Here is a 25923-nt window from a genome sequence, read left to right as displayed (position 1 = left end):
CATCTGCCCTTCTACGCTGGCAATTCTCGAGGCGAACGACGTTGAAAAGAAAAAAAAGAAAGAAAAAAAAAATGCAAAACTGTCGTAGGGCGATTATTATCGGATGGATGTTTAAGAGATACCGATCAAATCGTGTCAGTTGATCATGTTCCGATAGTTTACACGTAACGCATTTGGCAAATTAAAATTCTTCGAGCGCAGATAACGAAACAACGGTCCGAATTTCTTCAAATGCCGGGCATCTCTCTATCCGCTTTGACTCGTCCTCGATGGCGAACGCGATAACCACGTTATGATTCCTACCGGTCGTTCCTCTTTCTATCGAGATCTTACGTATCGATCTGCGTTAATTTTCCTAACATGGATAACATTAAACAGCCAGCATAATTAAAGAATCCCATTTTTTTTTTTATCTCGGAAAGATTGTTCCTCGGGTTGAATACATTTCACAAATGTCCGGAGCTGCGCACTGTAATTTATTTGGCGAAGTCGTGAAATGAAAATGAGTCGAAAAAGTTCAGTTCTTCTGGTAATTAGCCTCGATATTAAATCCGATCCTGTTACGAGCCCAGCACGCGATGCACTTCGACGTAAATCTGTTAACCGAGATTTTCCGGGACACGCATATACCCACCTCTCGCCACCAGTCGTTTCTCTCGCCGTGGTTACCGGCGCCCCTCGCGCGAGCACCTGTACGTGGCCCAATCAAACTTAAATTCGCCGAGGGAGAGGCACGCACCGCGTATATATCCCTTAACGCGGAGCCGAAAAGCCGAGGAGAAGGCGAAATGGCGTTGGAACAAGCGAACGGAAAAAGACGGAGTGAAGGTAGCGAGGGAAAGGGCGGGAGAAAGGTACGCGTGTGTAAGAGAGGACCTCGGGGCGACTAACGAGAGAGCAAGGAGAGGCGACCGCGGTCGCTCGGCCAGGGCCCCAGAGGCAGCAGACACCGGCAAATTGGGCCGACATATTTTAGGCCCCCGATCCATTTGCAGTTTCGACGTAAAACCAGTCGTTGGAATCTGGCCGCGGACGCGAAATTCTTACGAAACGCCTAAGGAGCGACTCCCTTGCCTATGCGAGATCCCGAACCTGCCCGCGCGCGCGTCTCCGCCGTCAAACGTCCGGAAATTGTCCTCCCGACCGGTGCGTGCGATTTCGAGATTACCTCGTGTCAATGACTCGACGTGGGCTCTTTGAACGGGCGAACAATAGCCTGGAAGAGAAGATGGAAAAGATGCGCGCGAGAGAACCGGGGCGAACTCTGGAGTAAAACTCGGGCGTGTACAATTCGCTTGGAAATTTCTTTATTTTTCGTAATTTTTCTTATTTTTTTCTATGTAACACTTTTTTCTTAATAAGAAACGTCGAATTAAAAACGATACGCTCACGATAATAATTTTCTTTTAGATTTAAATATCAGGAAAATAATTGTTAAACTAATTAGAACTTTTCCGGAGAGTTTAACTTTCGTGTCTCGGATTGCTTTTTACGTTTCATTAAAAGAAAAGAAAAAAAAAAAAGAATCTAATGAGAGGACGATGCGCCGTGGTTCGTGGCCTTTTACGTAATCCCGACGCTCTTCGCCGTAGATCCGGTATTGCCTGTATAAACAGCTTAATGGCGTAATTGGTGTAATTATCAATTGCGGGTAGTTTTGCGGTCGTCGCGGGAAAGTAACGCGCGTGCATAATGGCATCGTACACGCACGAGGCACGCATGCACACGAGCGCGATCGCGAACGGCGTGGAGAAATCGCACGCCGTTCCTCCTCGGATCTACGAGTCGCGGGACCCCCGCGGCGAGCACCAAAGCCCGAACCCGTGGTGTGTGACATTGGCGCATCTGGCAGCGTCCACGAAACATTATTACTTACCCGTCACCGTGATAATGTATTAACCATAAAGGTGATCTGTGTTTACGACATCGCGGACGTCGTCCGCGGTCGATGTAACGACGGCGACGTTAACCTTTTACCGTGGTTAGGGAAGGGGGGTCGTCCGGGTGGCACTCGTCGCTCCCCAACGAGGGGGAGAGATTTCTAGAATCAAGCCTCTCCTCGCAGCTCCTTTTAGAACATCCGATTCCGCTAATAATTCCCCTACGAGCTGATATCACTCGACAAAATGCGTAATTTCAGGAAATTATCGCGGAAGATTATCGTTTAATTGAAATGTTTATATCGCACGAGAGAAGAGTCTCTTTTTCTTTTTCTTTCTTATATAGTAGTTAGAATGATAAGGCGTCGTCGTAAGGATTTCTTTCGATGCACCTAAAGCTCCCCCTCCTCTTCCCTCGAAAGTATCCCATGTAAATTGTATTTTATTGGCTAGTAAATTGATTCGCAACTCTGTTGGCGGCGGCTTCACCGCAAACCGTTTGGAGAACGTTTGTCCTCAACTTATGACTCGGACATTAAACCGACCCGAAACGTTTTGCTCGCGCAGGCCGGACGTTTAATCACGTACTCATTACCGTCGCGCGTAGAATTTAGCGCTTAATTTCTTTCGCCGTTCTCGAAGATCGTTATTACTCCGCGCGGTGCGTCTTGCCCGATAACGCCGGCGGATTAAATGGCCACATCGACGGATTACGTTGTTGAGGAAAAAGTCGACGGTGCCGGCGCTAAGCGATTACGCTTGTCACGTTGTGTGTATTCCTACACGTGCACCTTCAGCGCAATCGCCGACGTCGATCTGAATAATCGCGCTCTACAAAACGCCGAGTGTAATCAATTATCATTATCGGGTATCGTCGCCTGCTTAACGCGCGTTTCCTAATAAGTCACTCGCGAGTGGATTTACCAGCCGTGGACGATTACGCGAGCGTCCTCGCGCGACCAGCGAGCCGCCCGCCGGCGACTAATGGCTCCTCGCTCCTCGGCACGCCGATCCGCGATCGCGATCGCAGGATTTATGCTCTCCGCGTGCGCCCGCTACCTTTTTGTCGTCACCTCACCTGGCATCTCGCGCGCCCGTTCGTTTTATCGCGAGCGCATCTTGCGCGGGCGCGGTACCGACGATTGTCCCCACGATACGTAACGCAAGCGCGATACCGCGAGATATGATACACAAAAGGACCCGCCGCGCCGGTGCGCCGCACCAAAATCGGAATCTGGACGCGCGGATCCCTTAAGCGGATCGCGGGTCGCGCGCGCCGGAAAAAGGCAGGTAGAAATCGATGTTTATCTGACGACAAACGACAACGATGGGGCCCGATCCGTTCCGATCGGCTGGCAAAAAGCGAGAATCCGACTACACGGCATACCTGCCGGCGTACTTAAACGGGGGTAGCTACACGAGTAATTTAGTGCCTCGCGTGGTGAGGGAGGGGGGGGGAGAAGGGGGTGACGGGGATGAAAAAGGCACGAAGGAACGACTCGATACTCGGAAAATTACTTGTGCCGTTTATTACGCATTTCCGTGTAATGGCTCAATTATCTGCGTTTTTGTTCGACGCGGCGATCCCGCGCGGAGCGATCGTGCCGCGATTATTCGCGCTCTTTCTTACGTTTTTGGCGCAAACCGGCCGGAGCAGAGAATCGTATAAGGAATCGTGCGTTATTTTTTGGACGCGCGTGGAACGTTATTTTTTTTTTTTTTTTTTCTTGCGTATCGTCACCGAGAAGCCGTAAAGATCGGCTTTTTGCCGCCGGTGACTGAGATTCGGCCCGCCCTCGGGATTCACCTGCCGGATTTATCGCGCGAACGGGCCCGCTATTGATAAAACGGAGACACCGAGCGAAATAAAAGACGTCTGATAATCTAAGTATCTCAAGCCGCCGGGATTTGATCTGAATTCTTTGCTGGGTGGGCGAGCAACTGCGTCCTTACACTTTTAGACAGAACGAGCCCGAGTATCTCTCCCTTTCTACTCTACGATTCTTTATCAACGCGCCTCGGCTTGATCGACTGTTACTCAAAAATGCAAATGGCTTTCTAGAAAGTCGCTCGCCGACGTGATAAGGAAACGGCACCAGGTGCAAAACACACGTCACGAAATTAGAGAGACAACGGCGCATCTACGCCACTTGATCTCTTTTTCCATCCCTCCTTTTTGCAACGCTCGCGTATCCGTACCCTTGAACGCGCTCTCGCCTTGAAACGTTTAAAAAGGCCGCATCGATTTTACGACCGAGCCGTGATCGATAGATTTGTTATCGCCGACCTCATCTGCGCGCATAATTTAGGACCGCGATCATTCTCTTTCATTTTCTCTTTCTTTCTCTGTCTCTTACATTTTAAATCGTCTGATTTCTCAGAAAACATTTGCTACTTTTTTCCAATTGCATCAATTTGCAATTCAGACGAGAAGTCACTTATTCATCTTGCGTCGCGCGATCTAGTTTGAGTTAAGAATAATTAAACCCCGTGGAAAATTACCCCGCGTAATTATCTTCTGTATTTTTATCTTCGATTGTTGAGATTATCGTGGGAGTATATCGATATCAACGCGAGTCTTTGGGAGGCTCGCGGTGCTCGATTCCCGACGATCGGCGTCGCATCTTTGCCGTAAGTTTTGCGCAGTAAACGCTGCTGAAAATCGACGGCGCACGGGGGCCGCCCGGTAACATTCCAATTAAAGTCGCTGGTTATCATACATTCAATTAGCATAACTCATATGAAGGCCATAACGAAGCGGGATCGGCGCAAAAACCTTCTTAGTCAAAGAGCCGAGGCATAAAACCCGAGAATGGAAGAGAAAGAGAAAGAGAGAGAGAGTGACCGGGAACGATCAACGCACGACGCGCGCGTTGCACGCGCGAACGTAAAGGCGTTAAGACCACGGATAAGAAGAAGGAAGAAGGTGAAGAAATAAATGAGAAGAGAAGGAGAGAGAGACGGACGAGATGACCGTTTGTCGTCGTAACGCGGCTCGCGGTCGTTATGCCCAACGACGAGAACTCGACGACCCTCGATCGTCGCGCGCCGATTCGAGACGACCGGATTGATGTCTTCTTTCGAGCCGCGCGCTGCCTTTCAATGCAGCGTTTTCAACCACAGACCTCGGAGAATTACAACCGAGCCACTTTGCGAAAATACCTCGAACGACGGAAAGCAGAAATAGCGTCACTTTAAAGACCCTCGCTTTAGGAATTACTCGTGGACAATTGATAGAACGTTATTTTAATACTCTGCCTGAATTAAATAGCGCTAGCATGAAATACAGTGGCGCGAGTCTTGCGAGCCTTTTGCCGATTAATTTGGAGAATTAAGTTTGCTTCGCGCTACCGTCGGGTGACGCCCTGCGGCAGTAAATTTGGATCCCCACCCGACGGTCGAGATCAAGGGCTACGAAAAACGGAAGTGGAGAGATGCAAAAACGAGGAGACACGCGCTTACCTATTGCCTATGCGCTCTACGATCACCTGTCTCGATAAATATCAAGCTTAAAATAATCTTTCGAGCCGCAGAGCACGCGCGGGAGAAACGAATGATCCCCAACGATGCTGCAACGTCCAGCTCTCAGAGGCGAGCAGATTAATAAATCGGAAATGCTCTCGCGCGTCTCGGATGAGCTCGATTTCTTAATTAACCCAGAACAATCCGTGCACCTCGCGTTCCCGCGTGTCTTTTCTTTTCTCTTCGCGCCAGCTGCGCTTCTTTGCAACTCCCGATACGTCTTCTAACCGACCCTCGTGTTGTATTTTTTTTTTTTTTTTTTTTTCTTTTTCTTTCCCTCGCCCGGATGTGCTAACTGCCCTTCTCCAAATAATAAATTAGCCGAGTTTCGCTGACGGCCGTAAACTCGTCTGTATCCCCGCGACTGTTTGCCTTGCGGTAAACCGCGACGTCACCCGGCAAGCCTTTGAATCTGATTATTTTCGAAAGGGAAGGGACGAATCCCTCCTCGCTCCACGGGCTTGCCCTCGAAAGCGTTCCTCGAATCTCGAGGTTCGCCGGATCTGCGAACGGGTCAGCGACGAGCCGAAAAGGAGGAAGGAGGGTCTCTCGAGTACGTCGTGAAAGACACGGAGGAATATTCCGGCGCGATTTCTACACGACACTTACGACTCGAGCACGTATTGCTCGCGCCCGGGCTCTATGCATGAGTAATGCAATAATCGAGCGAGTGAGTCGTCTCGTCCCGGCCGGTCCAGTCCCATCCCGTCCCGTCTCGTCTCGCCTCGCGGGTTCGCAGGGTTCGCCTATAAAACACGAACGCAAGCCAGCCCCGTAATTACTGTGGAAGTGACTGGTTACTGGTTAACGCTCCGGTCGTCTCCAGGGGATTTACCCGTGGCCCCGCGGTCCATCGGCTCGATTGGCTGCCACCTAACGGAGCGAGCGCGAGCGCGAGCGTAAATCGAGAGGCCATTACGTGCCGTGGCAAAAATGTAATGAGGTATTACGCCGCCACGGCGGCTTCTTTTAACGAGGTGAGGGCCGAGAGCGAAAGGGAGTCGGCCCGGCTTATATCCTCCGTCACCGAAACCAATCCGGGCGAATTTAATGCCTCCGACTGGCATCATCCGAGCATTGTCTCCTCGTCGTCATCTGCGAGCCTCGATCCGACCTCGCGCCTTGATTCGCGGGACGCCAGCCGGGCGCTCTCGATCGCGCACTCCGAGGAGCCGTTAATCGAATCGTTTTGCCCCACTGAGCGGTTACACTCAGGAAGAAACGGTTTACGGAAATTTTCGTGCCTTTATGAGTCCCGGGAATACAGGGTATCGGATATTGCCGCGCCTTCCTTGAATGACAGTTTCAATCGGTTAAGATTGCGCCCGCAAAAAGCACCGTTAGGGCCATAAACGTCACGCATACTGCCGTTCCATTGCTCGCATTTCCGCCCGACCAGACGAAAAATATTTTCAGCAGATTGCGGCACTTTCCGTTTGGTAAGCGGGTACAAATATATAAAATTTTTTTTTTCGTCGCACGCAGGTACACAGTCATTAAATTTTATTTTATTATTATTTTTTTTTTTCTTATAATCCCCGGTTCTTTCTAAGACTTCGGCTGAAAATACAAAATTTCCCCTGCAACGAGGATTGACAAAGTGTTTCTCGATGTTAAAACTTGAGCATCGTCGCTCGGGAAACGAAATCTGGGACAGCGCGCTTGTAGATGGTAATTCCGCTGATTATCGTGACTGTTTGTTTTCCCGCTCAAGTGTGTCATTACAGCGATTTAGGACGAGCTTTCGTGTAGACGTGTACCGATTTACGTGCTCGTAACGTCGTCCCGACATGCGAGCGAGAGAAATCGGAGCTGATCACGAGCGGGCAGGCGGATAAGTGATTTCGGCAATTAAGAAATTAACCGATAATCGAGTGTCAATATCTGCGCCGACGAGCACGCATCCGGCAATATACGTACGTTGCGATTAAGCGTGTGTGCATACGCTCCGGTGCTGCGTGCGTCTCCCAGCAGCTTTGAACTTTCGTAATTGATTGCTCGGTAATTGCCGGGGCTCCCTGTCGTCTTTCGGGGGGCAACAGGTGCAACGACAGGACCCGAAAGTCCGTCACTAGCCCGCATCAAGGGATAAGCCGCCGGTCGCTACGTCAAGTTACAATTACGAAAATTACGCCTAATTATCCGTCTAATAATTGCCAACGTGTTTCCCTAAAAACGTACGCGGGAGGAGAATTTCGTAGACGTTTGTAAATCTAACAGATATTATACGCAATACGGTTTCGTTTATCTCGAAATGACGCGGGACTTGACTTTGATTCGTCGAGGCTGCAATTACGATCGAATAATATGAGCGCCGATCTTGTAATTGGCCGCGATTTAATCGCGCTGCACTTTACACGCGTCTCCATCGGCGAATGTTGTTGTACAATTTGAATTCCCGGGATCGCCTCGCGATTATTTAAGACGACGGCGGGCACAGGTGCATCCACGTTTCGCAACGCGGGATCACCTTGCCGGGGCCCTCGTACGCAAGTGAAATCTCATAAACGCAATCTGGCCGGGGAGATAAGTAATGAAATTACGATACGGGAGCGTTGCGGAATCCAATTAAGTATCGGATAATGATAGGGACTCGATGTGTCCGCGTATCCGTCCCTGCAATTACACTTGAAATAATCTCGGCGAGCAAACAAGATTTGTGCATTTAAAACCTCGTCAATCAAAGCGTATATCATTTTCGAAACTTATAGGAGAGATAATACCGACGATGACGTACGCAGTTGAACGAATGTCACGCACGTACATTTCGTAGATTTTCTTGCTTGCGACGCAATAAATTAATCGCTCTTCCCGAGAAACGTACGCGCTGATCTCCGGCACCTTTAATGGTATCGAAAGGCCGATCCGGAGAAGCCTGTTTGCAAGAAAAGAATCGGTTCGTCTCTCCGCGGTTACAGCATGGAAGAAACATCCGGGGAAAAAGGGGGGGAGGGAGCGAGAAGAAACGACGCGAAGGTGACGGCCAAACGGTTGAAACGACTGTAATCAATCTCAACGTAATTACGCACCGACAAAAAAAAAGAAAAAAAAAACACGATTGATATTTGGCGGATATTATTTTAATTTCACTTACACGATTGTAATTGATGTTTAAATAATCGATCGTTATGCGTATAAAGACGCTCACGACGTTTATGATTATCTATAATCAAATATGATATTTCGAATTAACACAGCAGGTGAGAACACCACCGTTTTTTTTTTTTTTCTTTAAAGAAAGCACGTTCAAGTAAATAAATAAATGAGGGAAAATTAATTTAATTATTAAAAACACATTTTTAATATAATTATCTACCCATAATTACTTTTAAAAATAACACATGAGAATTCAAACATTGAAACGCGGATGAAATTTTTTTATAAAACGATGGGCGTAGCGCCGCGAATTAAGCTGCACCAGCAAAATGAACCATCGCCGAGCGGCCGTGTTCTCCGACAAAGTTGGAGCAATGAAATCGATCCATCATGCGTTCTGCTCGCACGCGTTTTTGCAAAACTGCGAGAATCTAGCGTAGCAGCGCTTACTACACTTTTACCTGTTTTTTTCTAGGATAGGCAATTTAATTTTGATCCACGAAAGCAAGACAAATAATTTTTTTTTTCTTTCTTTCTTTTTTTCTCCGCGAACGGGGCACGAAAATTATTCTCGCGCCGACAGTTAAAATTGGCGGAACGCTAATTCGTGTCTGTTTCGCACCTGATTAAGCTTCGCACGCGGGGTGTACTTAGTTCCGTTCGCCGCGCGATCTCCTCGTGGCGATCGCGCGGAGAATTAAAATATCGCGACGCGTGTGCGCGCAATAAATTTCGACGTTGTTATTAAAATTATGAAGACGTTGAGATTCCGACGATAACGTCCAGATAACGCTCGGCCGGCAGGTACGTATATCTCCTCACCGTGCGGACTTGCAGAAATTGGCGCATGCCATGCGGCCCGAGTTTTCGGGGGCAAGGCTCGGGGCGTGCCGTCGCAAATCAGACGATCGGCAAGCGCGAGCATCGTCTTACTTGTCTCTATCGGCGTGCAGTATCTTCGCTGCGTATCGGCCCCGGTAATCATGCAAACCGAGTAAAAAAGACAAGTCCCGCGTCCCGTTCTAAATTACCGGCGTTTAATGTCGCTCGTTGAAGCAGGGGGAGAATGGGGGGAGAGAGCTTTCGTTTTACAGCCGCGGCGCGTACTCGATGCACAAACAAAGTTAATGCAAATTTCACGGGCTATTCAAACTCACCAGTACCTCGGGGGGCTTCTTTCCTTTTTTTTTCTCTCAGGTTTTTTCCTTTCTTTTTATCGACACTATCACCGATCGACGGTGTTGAAATTTAACGGCGCACGTTTTTCTTCGTGCCGGCGAGAATAACGCGCGAATGAGGTTTCGAATAACGAACGGGGCGTGCGCGGATCGCATCAAATCGTATCAAAGAGGGCAAGCTCGCCCCGTCCAGCCTCCGCCGAGTTTCGATTAATATCCGGTGGCGGCCGCGTAGAAATTCATTAAGGGCCTCGCCGCGATCGGACGGGTATTGAACGAGCACGCGCGCGACCGGCGGTTTAAAAAAATGCGCCGGAGCTAGGACGAGGGGGAAAACGACGACGGAAAAAAAAAAAAAAAGAAAAAATATGGGCGCGCGCTTGAAAGGGAGGCGGCGAAGATAAGAAACACGCGGGGCCCACGGGAGCATTTAGCATCTGCCCATATAATAATGCAGCACGAGACAAAACGCGGTTCCCGCGATGTTTTGCGCCGCGAGAGCTTGAGGGGTCTGATTTGTAATTTATCGCTTTATTGCGAGAGAGGGTGCGAGGACAGCGTAATTAACACGTAAATGTAGCCCGCGTCCCGTGGTTTCTATCAGGTGCGCCGGGAAACCTCTTCTTAATTTTTTTAATTTTTTTTTATCCCCTTTCGATGCGTGTCATCAATATGCGTCCGCCGGCAGGAATCCGCTGAGACTCGTCGATACATATCATAATTGCGTGTCACACTTAGCCTGATGTTTAACGTGTCCCTTTAAGGAATTTAAAGTGTCGCTGCCGATGGCGTGAGGATGAAGATTGACATATTATTAATTGCACTCGTTATGATGAACAGATTCTTCGTACGTGAAGTGATTAAAATTTTTTTTTTTTTCTTTTTTCTTCTTTTTTTTTAAATTATTATTTTTATTAATTCTTATTTTCTTACAAATGCAAATGTGGGCGGAAAACTCGCGATTTGTATCTATTTTTGAAAAAAAAAAAAAAAAAAAACATTTGCCGTTTCTGCGCAGGAATCATTAAGGTGTCGGTAAATTCGTCGAAGATGTATGTCAGATTACATACGATTAGACACGGCTGAGAAAGATCGATGACTCGTCGTCCCTCTCGGCCTCGTTTGCTACCTCGAGAATTCGGGAGTAATTAATTTCAGGCTGCACCTTCGGGCCAATGGGCGAGAGCCGGTTTAACGTTCGACGGATAACCCGGCGATCCTTGGAGCATCCGCGATTACTTGTTTTTTTTTTCGTATCGGTCGTCAAGAGATATGATTTGTTTGTTTCGAAGGTAATTTTGATACTCCGGGCAAATGGGCAAACAGTCGCGGTAACCACGATGCAATTTTTGCGATAAACGGCGCGCGTTTTACCCCGTTCGGCGATTCTCAGGGTGCAGCTTTTAACGACGCGGTCCCGCTTTAGCTGCGAGGTGTTGCGCTAAGCACCGTCCACCTCGGCCGCGATTGTTTTTGCGCCCGTTTTCTGGCACACGGTCGGTAATTGGCGAGGAGGGGCCTGCCTTCCCTGCCTTTTTACGATTTTCACCCTTGCCGGGAACACCTCCCTCGTCTCACCCCTGCAATCCGCCCCGGAGGAAGAGACGCGCGTCCCCGTACCGTGAACCAGCCGTAAAAACAATTACGGGTTCGAGCGGTCGCGTTACCACGGCAAAACGGCCCCGATGTGAGACCGAATCGGTATTCGTTCGGTTGTCGAAATTTCTTTGCGCGCGATACAGACGTCGAAAAGGATTTACGCCGCGTGAACACTGCACTCGAGAGGATTGATTTTTAACCGCGTAATTTCAACTTAAATGTGCGCGTTTATTATCGGATGCTTCGTTTTTATATTCGACTTGGGTTTAGTTCGACGGCCACGTTATTTTACGAATTTTGCGATTGCGGTAACGCAAATTATATACCTCGTAACTTTATGTTAAATCAAACAGAGAGAGTCATGTCTAGAGAGGTTGAAAGCGAACAGGAGCGATTCCAAGCGCGCGAATTGTTTTTGCAAATATTTTTCGAGACGGGCTGGTGGACGCGCTTTTCGCTTCTCAGTCATTCGCTTGGTTTCGGAGCGGCGCAAGAAAAATGGCGAGATAAATAGGATGAACTGTTTGTATAACGAAGCTACGAGACCGACAGACGGAGAGGCACCGCCCATTATTGGCACCTGCCGCCGAGATAATAAAGCAATTGCTCGCAATTATCGAAATTCTCCGCTCTCGCCGCTTCGAGCGTTCGGTTTCCCCGAAACTGCGAGGCCGAGTAACAAAGATTTTTTCCACGCGTTCGTGGATATTTGCGCGGCACCTGCGACGGTATCGTGAGCTCGTCGCCAACTTCTACGGCAAGAAAAAAAAAATATATATATATAAAAATAAAAAATTAAAAAAAGAGAAAGACTCGATCGCGGGTCGGTGTCTCGCGAAATTAATATTTTCTGAAATACCCTCGTTTCCGACCCATTCGCATGATTTCTGACACGCGGCCGGACGTGTTTCCGTCGCGTTGATACAAATGTGACAGCGCCAGTTAATTTTTAAACGGCAAGGGATTTGGGAAAGAACGTGCGCCATCGGACAGCATCAATTATTAGAACGCGCGGGGAAGGGAAAGGGGGAGATTTAACTGAAATCGACTCGGTGAAATTCATCGTGGTCGCGTTTAACGGCGAAAGGCGGCGGGCGACGATCGGCGGGCGAGGATGTCAAGTGTCGGCCGTAGGGAAAGAAATGGTGGTGCACCTACTACGTGGGAATGATCGTTACGTCGACGCGTTACTCCCTCAACGTCGATCAAGCCGACGGATTACGCATGTCCTGGCAGCTGCGCATCCTTCCTGGGCGTTCCGAAGAGGCCGCCAATCGGCGAAACCCCCTAATACCGTCCATCCTGCGGGCCGACCAATGACAGGGCCTGGTTGTATCAGCGCGGGTGTCATCGGGCCACTCAGATCGCGCGATATTATCATCGTCGTTAAGAGAGCCGGGCGATCCGGGGCTTTCAGAGGGGTCGGCGGAGGGGACGAACGGAGGGGTGGCGGCCGGTACGTTGGTCATCGATCCTACGACTCCGGGAATCGACGCTGCCTCAGGGTAGCTTTGACCGGAATTCGAAGCCCGATATCTGACGGACGGGGTAAGTAAGTGGAAGAGGGCGGACGTAACAGTTTAATCCGACCGCCAGCCATGCCCGTTGACTCGCACATAATGCGCGATATCGGCCAAAAATAGCACGCTACTTCGCGGACCGATGACTCAGGGGTTGCCTTTTGCGCGATCTCGGCCGCGCGCGATCTCGAAAAAGTGACTTTGCGGAATAATTTATTTAACGCCCCGGAGCGAGATCGGTTGGGCTCAACGATCTCCTCGCGTCCTCGAAGGAGATAGGGCAGGGAAACGTTCCCGGCCTACCTGGCCTCTGTCCTAATAGTCTCGTACAAATGGTGGGAGTGCGCACTCTTTTTTCCTTAAATTCCTTATCCTCCGCCGTCTCTCCGCAAATTACAGTTTCATCCATGAGATTAATATTTGATCGAGCTGCCGCCGCCGTGAAATCTGCGGCGTTATAGCAAAAAAAAGAATTTCTAGGCGAGCGAAAAGGGAAGGGAAGCCGTTTCTAATATCTTTGATGGATCGACAGGCGGCAGCTGCATATTTTAGGCGAGATCATTGTTAAGAAAATCAACAAGAACGAGCCGCACGCGAGAGCCTCGCTCTGTGTTGCAGTTTTTTATTGTATCCCCGACGATTATAATAAAATCCGAATTTTCGTTACCGCAAAAGACCGTTTAAAAATCTGAACAATTCTTTTCGTTTTATCGTGAATTGTTGACTAACGGTGAAAATTACAGTGTTTCGACAAAAGTATATAACGTGCCCCGAAATTCGTCAGGTAAATTCGAGTGAAAGGGATGGTGTCGGGGAGGGTTGAAAATCGTTCACCTGTCCGGGGACACGTATGGGTTCGGTCGGCAGCTCCTTGGAGTATTCCGCACGGCGGTCGTAAATTAATTTGCCGCAATGATCCGATCTTTGGCTTGTTAGGGGTTGTCCCATCGCTATTACGTCGAATCTGATAAGGTAATGCGGCAACGTAACTTCGTATTCTAGTTTCCGTTTCTGACGTGTCCGGGCACGAATATCTGGGTAATAATCGCCCAAATAAATTGGTCATTTTTTTTTGCCCATTTTTTTTAACGACTTTTGCGCGAACTTGGCAAATAACGGCCAGGAAACGAAATGTTAACTTGCGCTGAACGAGGTAACAAATATGCTCCTAAATTTTAAATTAATTTTGTAATATATTCGTTGAATTTGGCAGAATCGATTTCGTTCTCGTTACGAAACTTGGATAGAGAGAGAGAGAGAGAAAAAGAAAAAAAAAAAAGTAGACAAAGGTGTCGAGAGACGCAACGGTGTATAACATTCGGACCGACCGCAACGAGTCGGAAACACTGGTTAGGGGGCGATGATCCGTGAAAGAGCGCAACCTGCGCGAATGTCGAGAGGGTACAAGGGGTGCCAGGAGTCAAGGGGTCCCACAATTACTCCACGGGGGGTCGTTACAGGGACTGTGTGCGGTGCTACCCTCGTGTTTATTTGTCATTCGACACTCCGTACATTAAACGGTACGAAACTTTGCGGCCCGCTAACTCATCTTGTCAACGGGAAATTGACTCTCCATCGAGATATATACTCCCGAAAGGTTCTTTCCTGCCCGAGACAATGAATCGACAACTTTGCTCCTCGGACTCGGACGCTTGTGATATGTTTCCGTTGCGCGTACGTGACGTGAAACGGGCGGGAGAGCGAAACGAGAGCGAGAGGAACCGGGCCGATGATCAGCGCGTAGGCACGCGAAAGCCGAGGCGAGTTAACGTTCGCGCGAGTATACCTGCAAATTACCATTTCTCGACGGGACGAAACGTCTCGTATCGTGCGGACGCGCACCGTCCGGCCGACCTTCGCGTCCTTCGTGATCGATGAAGAACCCCGGGAGACCACGGTATGTCGAACCTGACATTTCGCGGATCGCCCGTGGAGGAAATCGTTCTGAAAAACGGCGATGCCGGCTCTCGCACGAGACAAGGGGTCCCGGGTATATAATTGTCAAGAAAACGATACGCCTCTTGCGTAAGAACTCAGCCAAGGACTCTCGCTCAAATTGCGTCCGTGCCAGGAGCCGGCGCGAGGCCGAGAGCTTCTCGTACTACGGATCTTCGTGGAATTCGTCGGGGATTGGACTATCGATTGTACGGATTCTCGCGTGTCCGGGCACATCCAGCCGATTACGTCTCTTCTTCAAGCGGGTGTTACGAGTATTACACAACCTCGTAAACATCTCGCGTGCTTAGCGAGCGAGAGACAAAGGTCCCGTGTTCGCGCCGTACATTTAGCGTTAAATAGGGCCGTCCGCCTCGTGTCCTATTGACATTGAACAACACGATTAAACGGCTACCCTTAAACGAACAAATCTCGAGATCGGCCTGATTTAATGCGAGATTCAGTTATTTATTCTCGCAATAAAATATTACGTTAATATAAACTAAAACTATCATAAAATTCATCACAATAAATGACCATCGATATTTAAACTCTTGATATTATTCGCTAGTACAAGAAGAAATATTAAACAACACATCAAAGAACTTTTTTTTTTTTTAATTATTTATTCAACATTTGACGCACCTCGAGACGCGGAGGTCGTGTTTGCGTGCGCGTTAACGGCGGTAAAGTTTTGCGTTAAAAAACTTTCGACGCGACGCGTTGTAAAAATGTAATTGTCATGCATAAAAGTTTCAAGTTCGCACGAATTGCATTAAACGATGACGCAAGACGAGGTGCAAAACGGACAACCGATGGCGAACGGAAAACGACGGAGAGCGTGCCAGGATTCAGAGAGCTGCGTTCCGTGGAACGCGATGTTCCCCGGTAAGGTCAACTCTTCCGCAAGAACGTTCTTTAATCGATACTCTTCTTCGGCTCTTTGAGAAGCTATCATTCGACCGTAGTTCGAAGGATCTCGTGCGGTCCTACAAAATATGCCGCCGCGCGGCGGGCCCCGTGTGTGGAAACCCTTTAATTACATCTACGATAGGCGGCAGAGGGGGACGTCACGGAACCAACCTCCGCGAGAAAGAGCGGACTCTCCCCGACTACCCTTCGCGCACGAGCGTGCGTGAGTGCGCGCGCATAAGAGCGCGGGGCAGCGAGAGAAAAGCGACGCGGAGAAGAGAAATGGAGAGCACGACGACGTTGAAGGAAGAAGGAGGTAGGAGCCCTTCGGAGGAACTTCGACGTGGAGGCAAGGCAAAGTGGCAGTACGAGGGAGAGCGCGTTCTGCCCGCCCACCCCCAGGATCTCTCTCTCGCTCGTTCTTCGTGGACAAGCCTTCAACCCCTCCAAGCCTTAGCGACGTCTCTCTCTCTTTCTCTTTCTCGTTCTTTCTTCCGGCGGGGGCCACGGGCCGCGTTTCGCCGTGGGCACAACCCGGGCCACGGGCCACGAGCCACGGGCCACGCGGGCCTGCCCGATACCAACATCCAGCACGCGACGACACGCTACCGTCACCTTCTCTCTCTGTCTCTCTCTCTTTTTCGCTCTCTTTCTCTCCCCCTTCCCGTACTCGTTCTCTCCTTCTCAGTCTGTTTCTCGCTTTCGTGCATTCTCTCTCTCTCTCTCTCTCTCTCTCTCTCTCTCTCTCTCTCTCTCTCTCTCTCTCTCTCTCTCTCTCTCTCTCTCTCTCTTTTCCTCGCTCGGTCGTACGCGGCGTGTGTGTACGCCGGAGCGAGGAGTAGACACGGGCGGCGGCAGAGGGTACGGGGGACTTGACCGAAAGCAAAGCCCGTAACCCCCGTTTGCGAACCGAGCCCACTTCAGACACGCCGTGTCCTCCGCGTGGTCCACATCATCCTGTCTTGACCGCCTCTCCTTCTCTCTCGCTTCCTCCTCGCGCGCGCATCGTCTTCTTCACCATCTCTTTCTCTCTGCCTTCTTCGCGCGCGCGTGCATCTCGCGTTCCGCGCGCCCTTGCCGCGTTCTACTCGCTAGTACCAGTACTTGTGCTGCGTCCTCCCTCCTGCCTCTTTCGTCGGCGCTCCGCACGTCCTTCTCTTCGAGCGCGTTCGTCGAGCGGCCGGCCGCAGTTTGCGGTCTCCACCGTGAGTTTGCCCTCGCGTCGCGCGGACCTGGCACTCCGCCGGCTACCAGGAGTAGCTACACGTGCTCTGCGCCGCGGATACGTGGTAATAAGCCCCTGACCCGTCGAGAAGAGGAAGAAACAATTCGAGTCAACCGCGGCCGGCAGAACTTTCAACTTTTTCCGAAGAGTCGGAAGGCCGAAATCGTGGTTACCAGTGAGTCCAACTAATTACAAGTGGGAGTAAGAACATAGGAGGCATTACCAAAAAGATTCACTCCACGAAGATTCGATTTGGAATGTTGCCTCTGCGCGAGTGTGACCCTGCGGTCGCGATGGTGAAGCTATGAATCTCGACGATTGACTGGACCATTGAAAGGAGCCAAGAAACCCACGCGTTCTCCGAGAAATAGACGTTCTCCACTTTGCGCTGCACGAGCGGAATAAAAATAAAGAACGACGGAAGGAAATAAAAGATCGTCAGTTCACACGGTATAAGGTGGCTCCGGAGAGCTTCCTGTTACGTTCTGACACGTCGTCATAGGTGTATCATCATCAGCGTCTCTTTCGCCTATTTTTTTTCTCTTCGTTTTTCATCCGCCTTTCTGGCTTTCGTGCCGCATCCACGTCGTCTCGTCATCACCGCGAGAGTGAAATCACTTCCTGCGCGCGACGGCAGGACGGACAGTTCGCCAGGACATCGAGACGTCGACGTCGCGAGGCGCGCAATGTCGGTGAATTGACCCGAGACGGAAGAGCGACAAGAATTTAAAAAACGTGGGGTACTATCGATGGGAAGCTAGTTACGAGAGGGAGGATTCCCGGGGGAGATCGAATGCCACTCGGAAGCTGAGGAGTATCCACGATAACGTAAAAAATCAACAGGTACGTATGGGATCGCGTTCACCTTATTTTCTCGCAAGAGATCGCGCCGTGATGGACGTTTCCGCGTGTAATTGTAGCCGCGGACGAACCCGCCTGGATAAATAAATTATCCGTCGCGTTTCTTGCCCCTCTAATTAGAGCGAACCGCTCTCGCGTCTCGTTATTCGCTTGGTGCCTATCGCGTTACGTCGTTAGCCTGACGGTAACTCAACGGCCGACTCTCGTGAACGTCGATACGCCGCGTATTTGCGTATCGAATAAAAACTCACCCCTCGCCACGTAATGCACACTCGTATCCGCGACGAGAGCGGGTTGAAACAACCGCGGCTAGACCGCGGGGACAGCGATTAACAATTCTCGTAAACTATTCTTTTCTTTTTTTTTTTTTTTATATCCTTTCAAACTATTCTCTGACTCTTTTGCAAGATTTAAATTTATTATGAATTTCAAAAAGACGATGACAATAATTTTATATGCGCTCTCGTTTAACACAGAACTCACGTGTAACCGTCGGCGATTTTCTCTTCGACATATCGCATCGGATATTGCGGACGTTCGTCGATCATCGAATACGCGATGACGAAATTGTCTTTCAGTAATCAAAGCGTTGAAAAATTATTAAAAAAATAATTAATAAATAAAAGACGCCCGCGGAATCTTAGCGCAGGGGGGAGGGAGAGTATTTGTCGCGCGGAACGCGGGTTGAACCTGAAATCATCGGTGGCGTGTGCATGCGTGCGTGCGTGCATGCGTGCGCGATGACGCGACACGAAAATCAGCGGCGCTAATTACGCGATAGTGATCCGACAGCGCCGCGGGCGAACGGGGGGCTGACGCGAGACGGAAGGGAACCGAGAAGGAAGCCCGCGGGGGCCGCGCCGTTCTTCGAGCACGAGCACGATCGAGCCCCCGCGACTGCGGCGACGGTCGCGAGGAAGGAAAGGGCGGATATATATACATATACTTATATTCGGCCGAGAATATGAGCGATAAATATTAAAGTTCCTTATAAAGCACAAAGTTCTGCCGCTCTCGTGCTTTCTCTCTTTCTCTCGCACGTTCCTCTCACGTCTCTCCTCTTCTTTTCTCTGGCCGGCACGGTGGGGCCCTTGGCACGCCATCGCTTCATTTAAAATGCAAATTCGTCCGGATGGCGTGAACCACGGCGGCCCGAATTATTCTAATTATCCGCCCTCCCCCTCCCCCTCCCTTCGGTCTCTTTCTCTTTCTCCGCCTCTCTACCGCCGCCCGCGCCTTCTCTCGCTGATTTTTTCTTGCGGCTCTCTTGAGCGCTTAGCGTTCAGCGAGGTTGAAAAGTCTCGAGTTTCACAGAGTCAATCGGTGCGCGTCAACGAGCGAGATAACCCCGCGCGAACGCGATTTGCCCGTCGTCGGCTCCAGCGCAGTACGTCAATGTTCACCTTGAATCGTTGTAGATAAAGCGCACGAAAAATCAGGTTTCCTGATTAAGCATATATAATTTATTAAATAAAATTGTTGAAGAAAAAAAAAAAAGAAAGAGCTCGACTTCTTTCATGTTTATTACGCGATTTTGTATGCCTGTTGAAATTTTTACTCGTTTGGCTTGATGGACGAGAGCGCGAGGAACGCAACTGGCGAGGACAGTTTTTAATCGACAGTTCGGCGATTGGATTCGATAATCAATGGGGAAGGAAAGATCCGGAACGACGTCGGCGAGGATTCGAGCACTCGTTCGCACGGTAGTCGGGTCCGGGTATACGCATAAACGTGCAAAGTGTGCTGGAAACGAGCGTAGATTATCGCGGGTAACGTGTTCACGATCCGAGCGAGATGTCGTGCGCATGTAGGCCTAATATATTCAGATTTTTATGGCTGGTGGCGTATCGGTGATACGGCGGTCGGTCGGTCCGCCGGTCGGCTCACCCTCTCGACGTCGCTGCTGCGGCGAGGCCCACCTTCACGTACCACTTAAAGCGCGGGGTAACCTAATGAATAAACAAAAACTAGATTTCGCTTAGGGCTTACACGTAAAAGCGTGACCTTACCGGCGATTTACCGCGGCCACCGCGGTTCTCAAATCGACTCGCTTCCCGACTGAAATCCAGTCGATCGAGTTTTTATTTTTTGCTTTCATTTCTCTCTTTTTTTTCCGTCTTTTGCTTTTTATGCCATGCCGATATAAAATACAATCTTTCCCGTTTCGATAAATTTTTCAGCTAGGAGGAGAAACATTTTGCGATAATTGTGGCTAAGTAAGATCAAATAATTTTAATAAAGATAAATCAGGATCTATTGGTGTTTAATTTTTTATGAAAGCTACAACGGTCGAGGGAGAAACTTGAAGACGATCGACGAAGCGTCATTTTAGATAGCGTTATTTTTCTAAATTAGTCCGCGTTCTTGTTTTAGCGTGTGGTTAACGATAGGAAAGATATTGCGATGCGCTCTTACAGCATTTGCATGGCGTTTACGGTGTGCCGAAGGGAGAGAGAAAGAGAGAGAAAAAGAGAGAGAGAAGACGAGAAAAAGACAGGGAGGGCGAAACACGTGTTTGCGAGAGTAACATCGGCAAAACACGTGGCACGCGAGAAACGCGACGCCGTGGCCCCTCCGGTCCGTTTGATTTATAATAATCGCTCAATCCTCATTACGGGATGCTTCATCCCCGCGGGACGCGAGCCAACGAGATTGCTCGCCGTCGGGCCGAAAGTAATCCTCAGCCTCCGTGGGCAAAAAGCTCGTGCATTCTTCGGCGCTCGTTGCCGTCGTCGTCGTCGGGAATCGGGACGCAACGCGCGCGATCGTAGACCGTATATCTCTAACGAGTAAAGCTCGACACCTTGAAATCGTTCCGCGACGGAATTTAGTAGTCGCGACACACGTTGGCGGCCCGCTTTTTCTCCTCCGCCGAGAACGACTCGGCGTCTTCGCGTGGCCCGCATCTTCACGGACGCGCGTTTTACGTAGGTGCGCGAAGAGAAAATACATGCGGTAAGAATTAACGGGCAACGCGAAACGATGGTAAATCCATCTTTCGGCCACGTGAAAACAACGTTCTTTCGATCGAAGATATAAGGAACGCTATGAAAGAGCGGCCTTGATTGGAAGGCACAGGGGTACGTCGAGAGTAATTGCAAGATGATAACCGGGCATGGAGAAATGAGTTTTCGTCAAGAGCCCCGAACGGCGCATAGCCATTTCGACTATGTGGATACCGCGTAACGTATGTAATAGTTACATCAGATTAAAACCTGCAACGAGAGGGAAGGGGGCCGAGCGTGTAACCAGGCCTAATGCCGGGGTAAGCATCGAGTCACGGGGATGGAGGTGGATCGTACTTATTATACGTATATACCCGGGAACACGTCGTCACTGCGCACACCCGCTCACCTGGGCGACGGTGAGCAAGGGTAACTACGAGGGCAAAGGAGTCGCCGGTGGTCGCGCGAGGGCGGGCGAGGGGTGTTTCGGTAATCGTGCATTAATTTGCATCACAAAGTACACGCCACCCGCCACGCTACGCACGCATTCCACGTAGTTTTCCGCTCGCTCCTTCGCCTGTCAGGCGCGCGAGTTCTCAAATCGCGATTTCTTACGCCGAGCGACAGCCGTCGGCCGCCCAGATCCCACCCTCGCGCGGGACACATAGGATGTGTCCTAGGGGGTAGAATCGGCCGGAAAACGAGACGACTCGAGGATCTCTCGCGCGCGCGGAGTAATTTATTTTAATAATTTAGACTGCGTAAAAAGCCGAAATATGAAAATGAAGTTGTCGGCGACCAGCCGAGAGAGCGTTTTATATGCTCCCTGTCGCCGCGATCTCGCCGCGATCTACCTCGGGGAATGAGAGTCACGGTTCGCGGCCACCGGCGGCAATATTTTGCCGCGCTTTGCCTTATCGGTACGGTTGCATATTTAAGGGTTGCCATGTCAAGCGTCAAGCGCGCCCTTTGAATACATTTAAATTCATTAACGGCGAAGGCTATACTCCCGCTTTACCTCTGTAATACGTCGCCCCGGTAAGAACACGCACACACGGCGGCGCAATAGTGCCCCGCGATATACCCGGCCAACTCCGCGGAATCTAATACCGCGGCGATGCGCACTACGTTTCACGTTGTGCACGTCGCTCGTACCAGTTTACCGTTAAAACTTAAGGACCACGTCGTTTGCTCTGTTTCAGATACGGCACGTGATCGCCCATCGCCATGCCGCACACTGGTGAGTAGACACTCGCTCCTCTCAAATTTCTATTAATTCCGGTTTCGTTAATCGCTCTCTACGACGACTGCACGGGCTTCGCGCGCGCAGACCATTCCGCGGAACATCATGCGCCTCGTGATTCTCCCAGGTCTCTACGATTTTCTCTTGGAATCGACTTTTTCTCGGCGAAAATGTCGAAGGAGATCGTGATTTATCTCAACTTTCCAATTTTTACGCCGCGTATCTTCGGAATTAAAACCGAGATTCGACTGAAGTGAAATGTCAGCTGAAGAATATCATTCGTAGAGTGTTTACTTTCTCGGAGTTTATAGTTTTGGAAAAACTCTGCTGTATTTCAGCTACGGAATAATCGAGTCCGCGATTATTAAAATTAAAATAAAAAAATTATGCGGTATGCATTTAATTAAATTAAAAAAAAAAAGTAGCTCAGACTTCTTATCAATCGATTGTCGCGCCCTATTAATAATTTAATATTACTCCGGTATAAACAGGCTTATTCAATTCGCGGTGCATGCTCGACCGGGAATTTTGAGAAAGTAAAAGGATAAAATCGCTAAACCGTTTCACGCGTAGCGTATGCTAATTCACCTCCGAAAAAGACATCCGCGGTCGGCTCGTCGCAAACGGCAGCTAGTTTGCTAAATAGCCAATCTCACCGTGCGCTTCAGCCGGCTTCGCTTCCTGATTTATGTGAGAGAGAATGTAACACGTCGTTATGGTTTCCCCGGGCTCGGGGTCAGCTACCGTCGGCATCGGCGAGATCACAGGTCGAAATCGGTCGTGAAAATAAAAATTTCTGCCTCTCCCTTCTCCCAAGGAGAGGAGGACTCCCTTCCCCTCCCCCGTTCCCTCCCGGTTCCGGCTCAAGGCTAAATTACGCTCTGAAAGGCAGTTTGACAGTAATTAACGAAGAATTTTATACCGTGGATCGAACGCCGACATCTATAGGCCTATTATTAAACGAGCATAATTATAATCTACCGTCTCTTCTCTCTGTTTCCCTCCTCGCCACGCCGGGCCGCGCTACTCGTGTAAAGAATCCTGCCCGGATCCTCGATCGAGCGATCAATCTCCCGCGCCCTTCCGGCGAGGCGTCGACGAGAAGTCTTCGAAATCGAAGAAAGCACTACCGCGCGTCTTCGGCCAGCCGCGCTCCTAACGCGGAATTATTAATTAATTATTTCCGTCGACCGGCAATCTCGTTGAACGATTCGCAGCGACGCCTCGCGCGACAATCTTTCCTTTTGACCCAATAAAATCCAAATTATGAGAAGCTTTCGACCGCGCATAACGATATTAATTATTATACATCTTTTTAAATGCGCTATAATATTAAAAAAAAAATCAATTATAAGATTGTATCGGCCGTATTAAGTGATAAGATCGAGACTCGTAATGCACTTCTCAGATTCAATGTTGCCTCTTAATTATCACGGAGCTCACGTTACATATGTTACCTCTTAATTATCAGCAAGTCGCGGATAATCACTGAAGCGATAAACGCTTAATAACAGCCGCTGTTAACCATCTTGATACACTTCCATTTAAGGCTATCTTGCACGTGTGTTCTTTTAAGACGGATGATGACGGGACCGATAACGCGAGCGGGTTGAACGGCGACCGATGCGTGCCGATTCGACGCCGAATCGGTGAGCTCGCGATTTCTGGCTGTGAGACTTGCTTGTTCGCTTTTCTCTCTCTCTCTCTCTCTCTCTCTTTTTCTTTCTCGTCGGAAAGGGGGAAAAAAAAATCAGCGCGGATCGTGATTACAGGTAGGCAGGTGTAGAGTTTGGTTAGGGCCTAAATGGCCAGCGCGATAGCGATCGTTGGCGATTGCATTAGCTGGCTAATTCTAAGCCGAGCCAAAGTTATATATCTTGGAAGATACTCCTTAATGCACTCTCAAAGGAACCTCATGCTCGTAATTCGACAATTTGCACGCCGTTGTGAATATAAAGAGAGATTTAAAATATTGATGTCTTAAAAAACAAAAAAACTACGCTCGTTCTTTCATACAATTATCTCGAGAATTAATTAATCACTATAAAAATATGTATTCTACATCGCGGCATCGGATTAAACGTTCTGGAAGAAAAATTCAAATTCTTAGCTCGGAATTATAAAACTAAGTATCGATCATCGTTCGCCGACTTAAATAGACTAATTTTTTTTTATTAATAATTGAGCGAGAAGGATAAAACAATTTCAGGGAAAAGCAATATTAAAAAAAAAAAAGAAATAAAAATTCAAACGGTTATTCAGTGCGCGGAAGGTGAACACTTGAAGTGCTCATCACGCTGGGATAGCTATTCATTTAATATATCGTCTGTTTAATAAACTAGATCGTCCGCACATCCGATCCGCGTTTACGAGAAGCGCGCGGTTTATCGCGTCTTTAATTATTCCAAGCGCATCTTTATTGACGTCCCAGCGCCGTTATCAGAGATAACAGTTATTTCGACCGAGACCGCGTCCGCCTTGGCAGTCTATAACGCATATTTGAGCGGCTTTTTACCAATTTGATCCCGTTTGCTCCCTTCTGCCCGCCCTTCGGCCCCCTCTCTGTAGATCGCGCACGGTTTCCGGCATTCCGATTTCCGTGCGTGCGCTTTTTGTCCTTACGTAAACGAGTGGTTCCGTGTTGCTCGTGATGCTCCAAGTCCCGGGCCAGAGCCGCGCCGTTAACGCGCGATTCCATTATTTCGCGGATCCCACCGGCAGATTTGCAGTTAGATAAAGATGCCATTTCGGTCGGTTTTTGCCGTAATAATAATTTGGCCCGGTGTGTGCCCCGTCTCCCGGTTGCCCGAAACGCGTAGCGTGTATAATTTTCGTTTGGCACGACCGCGTCACAGAGATTGGGGTTGCCCGGGCAGAACGAATGGAGAGCGCATTAAGGGGTAAATAATTAATCAATTACGGAAAACTGGCCTTGCGTAGGTTAATTTCACGACGGAGGGCTCACTCGCCGACTTGAAATCCGATCTTTATTTATCTAATCGTTGCTTATTTGAAGGTAAAATAAAAAAATTAAAAAAAATAATAATAAAAGAAAGAATATCGTGGCCCGTCGTGTATTTTGCGAGTATAAAGTGACTAACGAACAAGGGACGAGCACGCGAGGCGCGCATTCTCCGGGAGTAATTTCGACGGAAAGTAATTTCTCCGAAAACGCGTTCTTACCAGCCCGCGCGTCCCTGTCACCAATCGGAAGACCCTTAAATTATCCAATAAGGGCAATCCGTCACGCCTTCGGCCAGTGGTCATTATCAGCAATTTCCCGCTTCGTGCGGGCACGCCGTCGTGGAGCGTCACGTCCGCTTTCGCGAGTACGCCGCGAAGTCGCAGAAGCGTTTCGTAATTTTCGGCCGGGAGAGAGAGACGGTAATGACTCTTTCCGCGGATCGCGCGCTTACACGAGTGAGCGGCTAATGGGCGCATTAATTGGAAGGCGATTCTTATCTCCCAATTTAAAAGCCGTATATACGTGTACGTAAACTATTAGGCGGTGAAATTATTGGGAATTATCCCAAGAGATATAAAATCTCTGCGAGGGCACACGTGAAGAGGAGCGCTCGGCATCGCGAGGCGCAATCGTCCCCCGGCATCGTCCGCTTCCCCCCCGTGCTTGCGACGGCAAGTCACGGGAGCGAGTCGCGATCCCGTCCGTCAATTAGCCCGCGAGACGCCAAATAAAGGTCGGATTCGCGGAATCCGTGCGTTAACGTCGGCGGAAAAGATTGACGAAAACCTTTTCTTTGGGGCCCCGTACGCGCACGGCCGCACGAACGAGATCATTAATTTCTCAGGCTTCGAAGGTTTGCCGGCGTCAGTGATCGCGGTAATGACATAATTAGTCGGCGCGGACAATAATTAGCGATCATCCTGGTACGCGCGGCTCGTTCGTGTATCCGAACACGTCTACGTGAAGGCGCGTGGCTCGATTTATATAAGTCATCCGCGGCATTTATGCTTTTGGTCTCGTTTGCTCTGTTGCATTTTCTTTC

General features: G+C 49.4%; 1 protein-coding gene across 2 annotated transcripts in view; it reads left to right on the top strand.

Annotated features, from left to right (window-relative positions):
* Poxn (Pox neuro) overlaps window positions 1–25923 on the top strand; it is a 119937-nt gene that overhangs the window by 82386 nt on the left and 11628 nt on the right. Inside the window, exons 1-2 of one of the 2 annotated variants that reach the window (XM_070655275.1) lie at window positions 16447–17710; window positions 21876–21913. In XM_070655275.1, coding sequence (XP_070511376.1) covers window positions 21901–21913 — 13 coding nt within the window. In that variant the 5' untranslated portion in view covers window positions 16447–17710; window positions 21876–21900. Of the gene's footprint in view, window positions 1–16446; window positions 17711–21875; window positions 21914–25923 lie in introns of those variants that run through there. The other variant, XM_070655274.1, reaches the window with a different exon arrangement.

The sequence above is a fragment of the Cardiocondyla obscurior genome, linkage group LG04 (genome assembly GCF_019399895.1).
Source record: "Cardiocondyla obscurior isolate alpha-2009 linkage group LG04, Cobs3.1, whole genome shotgun sequence".
Taxonomy (NCBI): Eukaryota; Metazoa; Arthropoda; class Insecta; order Hymenoptera; family Formicidae; genus Cardiocondyla; species Cardiocondyla obscurior.
Note: the sequence above shows the minus strand (reverse complement) of the source record. Positions and strands in the feature narration are given on the sequence as shown.